Below are 15454 nucleotides of genomic sequence, written 5' to 3'. Positions count from 1 at the left end.
TTAGCGTGCTCCCTCTCTGCAACACAAACACATACCGATATCAAACGTGTGTGTACTGTCTTCGGGGACAACACTGAATACGATCGAATTAATTAATAACTAATAGTTAAGTCGGCATTGGCCGTATTAGCGTGCTCCCTCTCTGCAACACAAACACATACCGATATCAAACGTGCGGGGACTTGCGTGTCTGCAAACTGCGTGTCTTCGGGGACAACGCTGAATACGATTGGTTAATAATTGACCGCTCCTAAGTAACAATTAAAGTGCTAGCAGGACAGCAGAGATGTTTCGTATTCCGAATGCTTGTGAAGTTCGCGCATCGACACTACTCACACGTAGGTACGTTTGCACATAACAAAGTGAACAAGTTCATCGGTAATCTTATAGCTTAATGGCATCTAGTGATATGCAGGTTGGACCAACATGGAGTAGTGCAGTACTGTGCAGTATAGTGTACAGAGTAGTAGTGCAGTATGTAGAGAGTGAAGGAATCTGTATCACATAGAGACGGTTTAGGACGAAGCTTCATACGTAATTATATACATTTACAATTATTTTCCTGTAAGAAATAGCAGCCTATAACCCATTCAAAACAGATTGAACCACACGTACAGTGATAACCCACGAAGGTGACGTGTGGGAGGAAAACACCGGCTGGTACCTTCAAGTTCGAAAAGCGCCTTTTGTTTTTCTGCTCTGACGACAGCTAGTCTATTGACGTGTCTGTCGAACTGCACTCGTAGATTCTCCACAGTGTTTATCTGAGAGGTGTGCTGCTCCAGTACATGGGGTTGCAAGTCAGTCTCGATGATATCTGTGTGGTTGTGTAGGTGCATCTGTGGCAGTAACGGAAACCTCTGTGCAGATGATATTCGACGATCACGTACGTAGCTGTATGCACCCTTCATACGATCATAAATCCATCGTACGTAATCATGTGATAAATAAATCATGCGTAAAAAAATGTAGTCTGATGTATAGTTAAAATAAGGTGATGTTGTTGTTGTTGTTGTTGTTGTTGTTGTTGTTGTTGTTGTTGTTGTTGTTGTTGTTGTTGTTGTTGTTGTCATTCCCTCTTCATGAGTTACTCATTACTCTGGTTTTCCACTGTCAGACTGTGTACTAGTTTCTCCTCCCTCTCATATTCTTATGAGTTAAAAACAAATATAGCAACAATATTTTGAAAAAAAGGCAGCAGCAAAATTCAGCTGATTAGTTGTATAGTGATGCAGTGACAAGTCTTATGTGGACAAGTTTCAGGAATTGCTCAATATACAGGCATATATAAATATTTCATTAACTATATATAAATCTAAACACCTCATTGAAACTTTTCCGTGCTTGGACAAGTATGACTCATCGCGGCTGTACATTCCAACACCAAAAATTTGTGCCATGCAATAATGCCTACTGCCAAAGGCATTCTTCTACGCTCGGCCATGTCTGACAGATGCACGTGTATGTTCGAACACTATAAATTCGCACCATGTCTAAATGCCTCCTCCCAAAGGCATTCTTCTAGGATTTGGCATGTTCAACATACAGACATGTATGTTCGAACACTAGAAATCCGCACCATGTCTTAATGCCTCTTCCCAAAGGCATTCTCTGATGCCTGGCGAAGTCTCACACACACACATGCGTGATCCAACGCTTCATAAATTACGTACCAGTCTTAGTGCCTCGTCCCAAAGGCACCCGTCTATGAGCTCGACTATGGCTTCTTCAACGTTGCCTGCATACTGCATCAGCACGACCGCAGCCTCAGCGTGTCGTCGCTCATCCCGCAGCTTAACTGCAAACAGAAACCCCACGAGTGCTACTACTTGCCTATAAACCTGCTTCACTGCAATTCCCGATGCAGCGCTAGGCTATCTGTAACCATAGGCACGCTTTTTCGGTCGCTCTACATGAGGATGCGATATTTGTGATTAATTCTGCATGTCTGTTACGTGCAGGGACCCATTGTCAGAATAATCATGTATAGTTATGGCTATCATAAAATATAAATATTTTTCACAACATTTGCACGACACATTCACTTCAACAGCTATAACATTCTTTACCCAAGTAGTCATAACTAGTATAAAATGTTTCTGACAATGTCTTTTCGGATCTACTACAGGGTTTCGTATATTCGATAGTATGACAAGAACATGTTATAATCGAGTTGAGGTCAGATGGATGAAATAAGTTCATTGGATTTCGTTGAAAACTATGAATTCATATTTATCTTGTGTTAAATCCAAGAAATTAACTTACTATCGAAATTTTCGATCTCCCTTTCGACCTCTCACATATATATGACAATTTACTGAAGACGAGGCTGCCCACCTGGGGCAGCTAGGCCCCTCGTGTGTGACACATCACGAACTTCATAATGTCACCTGCTGCCACCTATGGTGATGTCACATCCTGATGAAGATTTCCCAAAGAAAGATCGAAAAATTTCGATAGTGAGATAATTTCTTGGATTTAACACAAGATAAATATGAATTCATAGAGGTCAGGTGGGGTTAGGTATCGAACCTGAGACTCTTCCAGCCAAGTCAAGCAGCTTCTCCTTATCATAGTGCAGTTTTGCCGCCATGCAGAACAGCTGCTGCCAGTTGGACGTCAATTCAAAACAGTGTAGAGCCCTCTCATATTCGCAGCAGCGACAGTACATCATGGCCGACTCCTCGTACTTATTACACGATTCGAGCTCCTCGGCAAAAATCCGAGCTATTTCCTGTATTGAAAACTCATATTTAGTGTAAGAACTCATAATCGAAATACGTGCCATGTATACGTGACTGGAACCATTAATAAATCAGTATATGAATGAACAGGTCGTGTCCACGCGCTCCTCATTACTTTAAATGCAATAAAGCTGACACAGAGTTGATGACAATGCATTGATGACGGGGAAATATTCAAATTGGAATGTGTCGTAATGAATCAACCTTATATTCCTCTGAGCCACGGCCGTACAAAACCAGCCCTTCGGCATAGAGCTTGTGTTCCTTCACATAGTCGAGCAGCTCCCCCAGGTGGCTGGATCCTAACGAAAACACATGGCAGTACGGTAACAAGAATTAGCCTCCTGAGAATCATGCAAATGCCTCATGGTTTTGCAACATGCATAACTCTACATGATAGGGGATATGCATTACGATATGATTACACAGTATGTCATGTTGTATAGAATACTATTAAAAATTCCATGAATGTTAGTGTGTTGTTCCATTGGGAATTCCACTCAACAGCAACGATTAATATTTCAGATGTGCAATAACAGGGAGAGCAATGATAGCACGACCTCTTACCTGTTATCTTACACCTACTATTCGGTCTTAGAGATATGGAGGAATAGGTACGTATATATATCAGGGTTCTCCCTAGATTTTTAATGCATGTTGGGTCTGACATGCCTTAAAAGCTGAAGCTAATATGTGAAATCCTGTAAATTGTTAGACACGCCTAATCAACATGCCTTTGTTTCTAGCTATATTTTTTTTTAAATTTACGTTCCTGTTTCTTTTCAATCTTTTCCTGTCTATTAGTTAAAAATCGAGTGCCCAAAAATGACATAAAAAGGTTATATATTGAATTTAAAAAATCTGTGTATCTCCCAGGCCCTTCCCCCATTCATCCATACACAATATACCTTCTGCAATTGAGGAGAGCCCTGTATAAATAAATAAACATACATATACACACATTATATACATATACATATATGTATATACATATACATATATATATACATATACATATACATATACATATACATATACATATACATATACATAAACATACATATACAATATGTAAAAGAAAGTCATACTATATTTTCTTACCACATTTACTAAGATGGGGCAGAGCTTTTGCATATAACTTCAAGTGCTTGTCTATGCTGAATCTTACTTTAAATGCAATAAAGCTGACACAGAGTTGATGACAATGCATTGATGACGGGGAAATATTCATATTGGAATGTGTCGTAATGAATCAACCTTATATTCCTCTGAGCCACGGCAGTACAAAACCAGCCCTTCGGCATAGAGCTTGTGTTCCTTCACATAGTCGAGCAGCTCCCCCAGGTGGCTGGATCCTAACGAAAACACATGGCAGTACGGTAACAAGAATTAGCCTCCTGAGAATCATGCAAATGCCTCATGGTTTTGCAACATGCATAACTCTACATGATAGGGGATATGCATTACGATATGATTACACAGTATGTCATGTTGTATAAAATACTATTAAAATTTCCATGAATGTTAGTGTGTTGTTCCATTGGGAATTCCACTCAACAGCAACGATTAATACTTCAAATGTGCAATAACAGGGAGAGCAATGACAGCATGGCCTCTTACCTGTTATCTTACACCTACTATTCGGTCTTAGAGATATGGAGGAATAGGTACGTCTATATATCAGGGTTCTCCCTAGATTTTTAATGCATGTTGGGTCTGACATGCCTTAAAAGCTGAAGCTAATATGTAAAATCCCGTAAATTGTTAGACATGCCTAATCAACATGCCTTTGTTTCTAGCTATATTTTTTTTTAAATTTACGTTCCTGTTTCTTTTCAATCTTTTCCTGTCTATTAGTTAAAAATCGAGTGCCCAAAAATGACATAAAAAGGTTATATATTGAATTTAAAAAATCTGTGTATCTCCCAGGCCCTTCCCCCATTCATCCATACACAATATACCTTCTGCAATTGAGGAGAGCCCTGTATAAATAAATAAACATACATATACACACATTATATACATATACATATGTATATACATATACATATACATATACATATACATATACATATACATATACATATACATATACATATACATAAACATACATATACAATATGTAAAAGAAAGTCATACTATATTTTCTTACCACATTTACTAAGATGGGGCAGAGCTTTTGCATATAACTTCAAGTGCTTGTCTATGCTGAATCTCTGATAGTTGGTCTCCATCTTCTTGAGTGTGTTCAGAAACGGCAAATACTCTTTCGGATCCTATTTCAAAACAAACGATGCATTCTTCAACACCACCCCTGCTTCTACGTTTTAACCATCTTCACCATTCTCTAGTGGCAAAATATCTCTAGAAACCACTATTAACACCTATAGGCTGAAGGTCAGTGTAGTGCACATTATTACACCTAATATTTTTAGTTATGATGCAGTATGTACCTGCAGTGTATTGCAGATACAGCTCAGTGGAATAGTACAGTCCAGTAATCACACAGTGTAGAAACACACTCAGAAAACACGAAATAACAGCAGGGGTGAATAACGACCCATACGAATTTGTACATTTGTCAACATTTGTGTGCATTTGTGTGCATTTGTACATTGACAATTTCCGTTATTCATCACCCCTGATAACAGGAATGCACGCGAATTTCTCGTGCGAGATAATTTCGCTCCGAACCTTCTGCGATTTCTCGGCCACCATCATGACGAGCTCGAAGTCATACGTTCCCAGCGCCACGTCAAACAGCTCGTTAACATCGACGAGGTACAACAGGAACTTCATCGCTTCATCAGCCCCAACCCGACCTGACTCCGGGAAATCTGCAAGCGACAACACTTACTGTATATACGCCATATTTTTCGCGTACAGATATTTTCGCGGATTCAGACTTGACGGACAATTTCGCGAGTGGTTAATTTCGCAATCGGTGAATTATGAATTATTCGGTATTATTCGGTATGAATTACTCGCGTGTTGATGTTTTTGCGCATCGAGTCAGGTATCATTCATAAGAGAAGATTAATAATCAATTAACTCACATGTACACCTAACCGCTCACTGCCCCCGATGATAACGCTGCATTGAAATCATGCTTCGAACTACATGAATGAGAAATACATGAGGTGTATACATTTTGTGTATGCATGCTAAAATACAGAGTAAATGGCATGTGAAATAATTACCACGGAGGTACTTTATCATCGAGAGGGCTTGATGTAGTTCTGGCTTGGCCTTCTTAACATGTGTTGCTAATATGCACATAATAAACCTATGAAACAAACATGAATCATTGAATCACAAAGCTGCTCCATGTAACTGTAACTCGCATATTGTGTTCTCTCAGCAATTCGTATCTGAAAAAATACATTATGATTTCGATTTAGCGCAATGAATGCATGATTGCACTGTGTTAATACGTTAAGGTGACCGTCAGGGTTACGGACAGGTACCTCTGTAAAGGGCATTGCAACATAACTGCTTATCAAATTGAATCAAACTCATACCTATTTCATAAAAGAGATGTTTCTCTACGCTCTGGATGAAATTAATCAAAAAAACTTCATTGCTAATTACGTGACAGCAAAAATTGTGAATTTATATAAAAAATATATGCTTTTTTCTTATTTCTCAGAAACAGCAGAGTTGGGAACTTTTACCCATAAGTGGTTAATAGTGTGAACTAAAAAACGGTCCCTCTAATTTTTTTAAAATGCTTTAATTTAGGAAATAAGTCGAAAAGATGCACGAAAATTTGTAATGATTTTTAAAACACGACAATTTCGTAAACAAAGAGCCATAAGTTCTAAAATATAATATTTCATAAAAATTCCAGGGACCGTTTTTTCCTTAAATATGTTAGCACTAAAACGGAACAAAAATGTTTGGAATCGGAGTTGTGAGTTTTGAGAAATATCGCTTTTTGAAATATCAGCAACTTCCGAATTTCTAACAATGGAGATATTAGCACTTTTCTGCACTTCACAGTGATTGAACGGCTGTGTTTAGAATTGACCAAGGTAAGCATAATTGCTGCTGTTAGTACTTACCGCAACTTATCTGTGACTGTTTAACATCAACAAACTTTAAAAAAAGTACTGCTGTTATAAATAAATAAACAAAATAAGTCCATTATCTCAAGCTCCCGTTCGCCGCCCATAAATATCATCGCTATGTACACAAACGCGCGTAGCAACAGCGGATCAAAACAGCTGCTGATTTGCGTGCTGGGGTGGCACGCTGTATATTTTGGGATAGCGTGCACTCATGACGTCACTATTTAAAGGGTGTTCCGGGATTTGCAATAGCCAGGTAAGCGTATGCGGGGATTTTGAACTGTTTGGGAGGCTACATACATAACATCCATGCATACATAGCTGCCCATGGGCGCCATCTATCAAATAAAATGGGTATTGAAATTTCGACTAAAAATCACCTCCCAACCCTAACGGTATTATGATAATTAATAGTATAACATGATTAATGCAATTACCTATCAATATCGTCATTCTGCAGAGCCTGTCTTACAGCATCACAAATCCGATCAACTTTACCCATCCCATTGTTGACAGTGTGAGGCCCTTGTCGTGACTCAATGGCATGCTGGGTGCGATACATCGTTCTTGTGACATCTTCCTCCCTGCATAATCGAGCGAAAATGAGCAACCATGAAACCACACTGAAGCGACATTCGAACATTCGTTTTGTATAAATTTCTACATCGACCGACAACAGTAATAAATAAATATTAATCAGTGGCCTAGGTGTTCACATCTCCCATTTGTGTCTCACACATTTGTACTATTATAGTTCAGTCTCTACAACCATTTTGTATTCCGCTCATTCTCTTCTTATCATCTATAATTCTTCTCATAAAAATAAGTTTATGAGAGAAAGTCTGACCTGAGGAAGTCTATCGGAGAAATGGACAAAAATTTCGTCGTTGCAAGTAATTATAACTTATTATGGATCTAATCGAGTAAACTTATTTTTATGTGAACTATAGAGATCAGATGAAATTATTCAATCGTATAATTCTTCTGTTATTATATACTTACTGTAGTTCAGACAGGAACAGATTGATGTTACCCACGTTATCTATTTGCTTCACGAACGCGTCGACATTGTTCAGGAACAACTCCGGGTTGTGGTCGTAAATCAGATTCATGTTTATCCTGTGTTTCTTCATCAGCAGCAGAGCTGGCTCAAACTCCAGCCTGCGAGCACAAAAATGAACACACATGTACGTATCTCCAAGCCAATTACAACATAACCACATATGTCACTCAATACAATCTTTTTATATGATATTACGTAAATTTATACATGTGTACATATTTTTTTCTGAATAGCATTTTCAGTACAACCCAGCTATATATACAAATACACACACGTTGGGTAAAGTTCGATGAATATCGATAACTTTGTTATGTGTAGATGTTAATTTTGGATGTGTAGATAAACAAATGCAATTTCACAACTGACGTGCAATGTTGTGATACATGCAAATACTTCTATAAAAAAATATATTTCTCATTCTCTGACTCTATTTTGAATGATTACAAAACCAATCTCATCAAACGGATTACTGGTCTTATTATAAGCAGTATCGCATGTACGCATATCGCGCCAACTCTTCCTCACGTCACGACGAATGCTCACCTGTCTAAATGTCGCCGCACGGTGGCCAGCACCAGCGCCCTCGGGTGAATCGTTTCAAGGTTGCCGCGCGGCATCTGCAGCACGACCTTCGTGCTGTCCGCCACCACGGCGACGACCCTTGACCCGCGCTCGACCCGGCGCTGAGATTCCTCGCCCGTCGTCGCCGCGGCGAGCAACGCCGGAACGTCGCCGAGAGCCGTCGCCAGGGGGAGGCAGTGGCACGCGTGCGTGTGCGTCGTCGCGAGCAGGAAGTCGGCGTGCAGCGCAAACGACGTCACGTTGCTCGCGAGCTCCGCATCGTCCGCGTAGAGGCGCCACCTGTCGGTGAGCGCGAGAACGACCTCGTCGCCGCGGAAACGGCAGAGCTGCGCGCGCGCGCACTCGCGCGGGAGGTTCGCTCGCCACGGCGTTAGCGCGTCCGCGGCGTAGCGCGTCAGCACGCCGCCCCGCTGCTGCACGACGGTCGTCCCCGTAGCCGCGTCGTGACACACGCCGACCGCGGCGCCCTCTAGCGGCAGCGTCGCGGCGATCGCGACGCCGCTCGCGTCGACGCGCAGCCGGTGGAGGTGGGACGCCGCGTCGGCGCCGCGCTGCGTCACGCAGAGCAACGTCGCCGGGTCGAGCCAGGTCAGGTGCAGCGGCTGCCCCCACGACGCCTCCGCGCCGCCGGTCACCGCAAACACTCCCGCGCACGCGGGCGTCGCCGCGGCAACGCTGAAGCCGACGCCCCCTGCTGCCTGCAGGACGACGCTCGGGTTCGGCGCGGCGGCGGGCGCGCGGCCCCGGCCGTACTCGTAGATCCCGATTCGCCGCCGTCGGAGAGCAGGATCCCATGTCGCTGGTGTTCGCGGCGAACTGGCAACGCCACGCTGCTGGACAACGCGGTAGCTGGATGTGGAACGCCACACATCGGAGGCGACGACCATATTAGCGAGGCGTCACATAGCAGCTTGTCGTACATGAACGAAAGACACAAACAATTTTGACAATGACCAGATGAACATTTGACATTGACACGACAATTGCAACGTCTAATTAAACGCTCCGTAATAAACCTCACCTCGTCAATGAAACATATTCATGGCTTATTAATAAGTTTAAAATCGCGAGTACGGTTTAGCCAACTCTGAAACATAGTCATATAAGGTATATTGCACTATGTTAGTTGTGCATGATTGTTTCTGTTTACATGTGCACTAGACAAGTTATAGATTAATAATGATAGGACCAAAAGTGAAATGATAACAAACATGTATGATGTCATATAAACTTCTTTTAGCGGTTAACAAAGCTTGTATAAGTGGATGTTATTAGCACTCAACCGAATCCCCTAAACTTCCTAACATGGAAGGACTGACATGCTTGCGTGGGTGTGTGTGTGTGTGCGCGTGTGCCGTCGGTGCGTGTGCGTGTGCGTGCGGTGCGCTGCCGGGTGTTTGTGTGCGTGCGTGCCCGCGGCGCGTGATTCGTGTGCGTGTGCGTTTGCCGTGCCCATGTGTGCGTCGTGCGTGTGCTGTGCATGGCGTCCTCGTGGTAACGTCGGTGTGCTGTGTGGGCATGGCCTGCGTCGCGTCGTGTGCGTGCACGTGGCGTGTTGTGCATGTGTGGCATGCCGTGCCGTGCCGTGTGTGTGTGTGTGTGATGTGTATGTGTGTATTATGTGTGTATTCATGCGCGCAATACCTCCATCTAATGACAGCAAGCACTCGTGAGGTCACTCGCATCTTCACAGCGCTGCTCGCGCACGGTTCGCCACGTGTAAACATTCCTCACGTACTTGCCCCCAACTGAACAACGATGTGAAGAGGAGCGCGCTTGTCTCTCATCCCACTCAACACAGCCCTACCTCGTTCGTCTTCTGCGCTCGCGAGCCAGTCAATACTCTGCTTCAGATTACCAGTGTAGTTGCCCCCTCGTGTGTTTATATTTATTAGCAACACCCCTTAGAGGGTGACGAGAGAAGAAAGAGAGGGAGAGTGAGAGGAGAGAGAGAGAGTAAGTCCAGTAGAAAGAGAAGAGACGTCGGATTGAGGCCGAGATAGGAGAGTAGGAAGGACACTAACTTGAGAGCTGGCCGGGCGAGACGAGAGAGTGGAGGAGAGAGAGAGAGAGAAAGATGAGAGAGAGAGAACAGAGAAGAGATCGAGACCGAGAGAGAGAAGGACCTGACATCACGAGAATTAACGAGGATGGGAGAGAGAGAGAAGAGGGAGAGAGAGAGGAGAGAGAGAGATGGAGAGAGTCGTGTGAAGAAGAGAGAGAAGTTTGAGGCGAGAGAGCAGGAGAAGAGAAGGAGGAGAGAGAGAGAGAGAGGAGGAGACGAGGAGGCGGAGCGATGAGAGAGAGAGAGAGGATGGCAGGTACTGGTCGCGAAGACGCACCGATCCCATCCCATTCCATTCCCATCCCATGCCCATACCCATCCATCGCACCGCCGTCCCATCCACTTCCGGATCCCATGCGCCATGGCCATGCCATCCCATTCCCATCCTATCCCATGGGCCAAAAAGTTTTAAAGGAAAGATAATCAAGAAATCAAAGGATGAGAAGACATTAAAGAATGAAAAAGCTGGCGGGATACCCGGCCGTTGCCCGCCCGGGCAAAACGGGAGTGGGCGTCTCTGTTGGTGACCGCTGGTGGTTTGAAAGAAAAATATCCAAAAAAAATGCGGGTAACTAATCGGGTATCTATTCATTGCATGGCATCCATCCATCCCATTCCATGCCACTCAATGGGTATGACATGCCAGATGCCATTGCCATGCCATCCCATTCCCATCCCAACACATACCGCATCCATCCATGTTTATGCGGAGTTAATTGCCCATGCCATGCCATGCCCATTCGCCATGCCATAGCGCACCCCTGCCATCCCATCCAACCCAGCGCCAGTCGACATGCATCCCATTCATTGCCATCCCATCCAATACAATAAAAAATAATAAGAAATCAGAGGAAGATAAAGTGCATTAAATAAAAAATTAAAAGTAAAAATAATAAAATAAAATTATCGTAGAGAAGACATATGAAAGGTGAATAGTAGGGTTAGATCTGATAACTTACATAGCGCTTCACGCTGAAGGTCAAGATTCCCGTACAGTTAAGGTTGCGGAGCCTATATATTAGGTGCATCTACCATGAGTTCTAATTCTGGATTTTTACTTTTAACGTATTAAAATGGTGAGTAAAAAATTATGATAGGGAATTTGAAATTAAACGGTGTGACCCAGCTGGCAAAGAGTACATACTAAACAGTCCAAAAGAAAGAAACAGAATTTTCCCAAGGTGGGCATGGTGCACGGCAAGCTTAGAATCAATGATTTTAGCGAGTCGACGAGATGCTGGGATAATGCACAGGATGAAAGATACGGTGCGACAGCACAGAGAAGACGAATGGTGATTTAACACGTTGGAGATCGTGATAGGCTGTACGCAACCGCCATCTATTTGACAAATAGAATTCTTTTACTTTTTTTCTTTTTATTTTAATCATTTTAATTTACTTGCTTTCAGCCAGAACCATGGTTCTCGCCAAGATACACATGAGGGTGACATCTGAAGTATAGTAGTATTCAGTTATTCCACGCCGTGTAAAAGACCTGACGTCGATTCACTGATAAGTATGCGCGAAACAGACTAATTCGAGAGACGACGAGCAGAACGAGCAGAGAAGAGAGAGAGAGAGAGAGCAAAGTATGGCCATCAGCACCAATAACAACAAGAGATAGTGATTTCATTAATTACTGATAAATGAATCATTAACGATCAAGCATGTATAAATAATACAAACACTAATATGCATTTGGTCACAGCAAGTCAGTAATCACCCTACAAGGCCGGGGGTTAGGAATGGGGAAAGGGAGTGGAGGTAGGTTAGAGAGAGCCTCAAAAAGAGGGAGTCCGCAGCAAAATGAGGGAGTCCGTAGTCTAAAGTTCAAAATTAAAGATTTGCTGAAAAAATACGGTAATTCCGCGAGGCCGTGCTCTGGAACCAACTCAGTATAGTATAGCAGAATTTTCAGGGAGTCACATAGAGTCATGGAGTCACATGGGAGTCCGACAGTAAATCAGGGAGTATTTGACTCCGGACTCGTGTTAATTTCACACCCTGAGTGTGGATGTATGGAGAAAGGGGAAATGTAGAGAAAGAGAAATGAGAGAGGATAGTGAGTGCCAAGTGAGCTGTCCGTGATGCTTAAACACGAATATATATTTTATCAGAGCAGGTCGCTAACTATCAAGTATTACTACCCATTTACTAAACCATACTGATGGCAAGAAACGCCTACCAGCGTATTTCACGTGAATGACACCTATATAGCTGATTCATTAGGATTACACTATGAGACGCATCGAGTGTTTAGGCTAAAAAACTCACCGTGAGATTTAGGAAATTGCTCCTTGTCGCTTATAAGTTGTTCACACCACACAGCCAACACTGAGGAGTCTGAGTTCCACAACACCTCTCTTACCTAGAAAGTAAAGCAGCTGCATTACAAGTGAATATATCCAATTGTATCGGGTGTCTTTGTGATCGTGTAGATACTGAGAGACAAAAAATGTCAGAAGGAAATCCCTGCATTTTTTAATATGAGCACGCATGTACGCACCTGCATGCGTACGAACCTGTAAACACATTCACGCACGCACGCATGCACGCATGTAAACACATTCACGCACGCACGCACATACGAACGCACGCACGCACGCACGCACGCATGCACGCACACGCACACGCACACACACACACCAGGTGTATGTATGCAGGATGCTAATGCTAACTATGGCAGTGTATGGGATAAACTCGAGAGCTTTCAGCAACGAGGCCTTCTGAAGCTTTCTCAAGACTCCCACTGAATACGATGCAGTGAAAATCCAGCTTCCTGTTTCTGCTAGTCTCAGCATGTTCCATAAACATTATCATAAGAAAAGAGAGTGAAAGGTAGTGATCATGCATAAAACGCACCATCATTTTATGAACTATCAAGTGAAAGAGGAGGAAATGAAAGAACATATTGCCATATATGGCAACGACATGACCTACTTTCATCTCGTCAACAAAAAAGGGCAGCGTGAATTCTCCGTGTCTCAGGCCATTACTTTCGAAGAAGACGATGTCATGTTTGTTTGGCTTTCTCTGGCTAGAAGCTATCAGATTCCCAGATGGCCTGATTACAAAACAACATTGAAATACAGTCAAGTTACTCAAGTATCATCAAAGCTAAGGTAACGAGATGCTTGTATCTCTTCTACTATCATGGATGACCACTGGCTTATCGGTTAGCATACAAAACCAAAGTCTGAAATGATTACGGTTCGTGTTTCACAATGGTCCCTGCTGTTGTGCCTTGAGGTGAAGACGGAATATATATGGAAGACGGTCCAGGGCTAATCTAGCTGCTAATCTAGCTATCAGGGCTAATAAGGGCACCCATGGAGAGCATAGCAAGCGTAAAAAATATTTTTTAGGTATAGGGCCCGTAAATGTATAATAACATTAAAAGGTTATTCTATAAAATAGATTATAGATCTTATATGAGCATTTTATTATAAAACAGTGCCTACATAATGATAGAAACATGGAGATTTAATTTTCACAATTTTCAGAGCTCTGCTAATTTGGGCGTTTCATGAATTTTGTAATTTGGCCATTTTGCGAGGGGGGCGTAATTTGGGCGCCGGTATTCGGTATGAAAAATGGCTTGGATTAGGCCCTGAGAATGATTACGGTTCGTGTTTCACAATGGTCCCTGCTGTTGTGCCTCGACTGGTTACGCACTTCATTTCGATTAGCACCAGTCGATATCGGCTGTAGTAATAAATCCGCTACATAGGAAGGTTGAAATAAATCCAACAACCTCAACCAAATAAAACAACCCTCTTCACATGAACCATGACAACAAGGTTGTTGAGTTAATTACTAAGCGCCTATGCTCACATGTTGATCCACTGTTCGTCTATATATATATCAGGAGTTAATAATGACAAATTGTTCATTATTAACTCCTGATATATATATCCGTACTCGTAGATCGCGATTCGCCCGTCGGAGAGCAGGATCGCCATGTCGTTGGTGTTCGGCGCTGACTGGAACGCCACCTGCTGGACGAACGCGGGTAGCTGGACGTGGAACGCACACATTGGCGGCGGTACGACCATGTTACGGAACGGCGTCACAAGCAGCTTGTCTACACGAACGGAAGACACAACAATTGACAATTGACAAATGACATTTGACATTTGACAATCGACATTGAATCTAATTAACAGCCTAATGAACCACAACCTCGTCAATAAAACATATTCATGGTTATAAAAGAAAATCGCAATGCGGTTTAGCACCTGAAACAAGCATATAAGGTATATGCACTAGTGTTAGTTGTGCATATTGTTTCTGTTTTTAATGTGCACTACACAGTTAATAGATTAATAATCGATAGGCAAAATGAAATGATAACAAACATGTATGATGTATATAAACTTCTTTACGATTAACGAAGCTTGTATAAAGTGACGTTATTAGCACTCCAACCGAATCCCCTTACTTCCTAACATGAAGGGCTGCATGGTACATGCTTGCGTGGGTGTGTGTGTGTGTGTGCGCGTGTGCGTGCGTGCGCGTGTGTTCGTGTGCGTGTGCGTGTGCGTGCGTGCATGTGCGTGTGCATGCGCATGCATGTGCGTGTGCGTGCGTGTGCGTGCGTGTGTGGGCGTGCGTGTGTGCCCGTGTGTGTATGTGTGTGTGTGTGTGTGTGTGTGCACATACCTCCATCAATGACAGCAACACTCGTCAGGTCATCGCTCTTCAAGCCGCTGCTCGCACACGTCTCCCACGTGTAAACATTCCTCACGTACTTGCCCCCACTGAACACGATGTGAAGAGTGAGCGCGTGCTCTGCATCCCACTCAACCACAGCTATCTGATCGTCTGCCGTCGCTGAGCAGTCAATACTCTGCTTCAGATACCAGTGATAGTTGCCCATCGTGTATAGCAGCACTACAGTGAGAGAGAGTGAGAGAGAGTGAGAGAGAGT

General features: G+C 43.1%; 1 protein-coding gene across 1 annotated transcript in view; it reads right to left on the bottom strand.

Annotated features, from left to right (window-relative positions):
- Nucleotides 1-15454, bottom strand: part of LOC106815393 (elongator complex protein 1-like) — a gene marked incomplete at its 3' end in the record, with an annotated part of 28356 nt that overhangs the window by 2430 nt on the left and 10472 nt on the right. Inside the window, exons 9-25 of the mRNA XM_014819843.1 lie at nucleotides 15187-15428; nucleotides 14446-14608; nucleotides 13465-13588; nucleotides 8421-9010; nucleotides 7817-7975; nucleotides 7252-7398; nucleotides 5945-6030; nucleotides 5439-5581; nucleotides 4897-5020; nucleotides 3995-4099; nucleotides 3846-3911; nucleotides 2949-3046; nucleotides 2533-2734; nucleotides 1674-1798; nucleotides 665-839; nucleotides 101-142; nucleotides 10-16 (exon numbers count right to left, since the gene is read on the bottom strand). Coding sequence (XP_014675329.1) covers nucleotides 10-16; nucleotides 101-142; nucleotides 665-839; nucleotides 1674-1798; nucleotides 2533-2734; nucleotides 2949-3046; nucleotides 3846-3911; nucleotides 3995-4099; nucleotides 4897-5020; nucleotides 5439-5581; nucleotides 5945-6030; nucleotides 7252-7398; nucleotides 7817-7975; nucleotides 8421-9010; nucleotides 13465-13588; nucleotides 14446-14608; nucleotides 15187-15428 — 2598 coding nt within the window. The remainder of the gene's footprint in view (nucleotides 1-9; nucleotides 17-100; nucleotides 143-664; nucleotides 840-1673; nucleotides 1799-2532; nucleotides 2735-2948; nucleotides 3047-3845; nucleotides 3912-3994; nucleotides 4100-4896; nucleotides 5021-5438; nucleotides 5582-5944; nucleotides 6031-7251; nucleotides 7399-7816; nucleotides 7976-8420; nucleotides 9011-13464; nucleotides 13589-14445; nucleotides 14609-15186; nucleotides 15429-15454) is intronic.

Source organism: Priapulus caudatus, unplaced genomic scaffold (assembly GCF_000485595.1).
Source record: "Priapulus caudatus unplaced genomic scaffold, Priapulus_caudatus-5.0.1 Scaffold1105, whole genome shotgun sequence".
Lineage (NCBI taxonomy): Eukaryota > Metazoa > Priapulida > Priapulimorpha > Priapulimorphida > Priapulidae > Priapulus > Priapulus caudatus.
The sequence above is the reverse complement of the archived record's forward strand: the minus strand, read 5'-3'. Positions and strand labels throughout refer to the sequence as shown.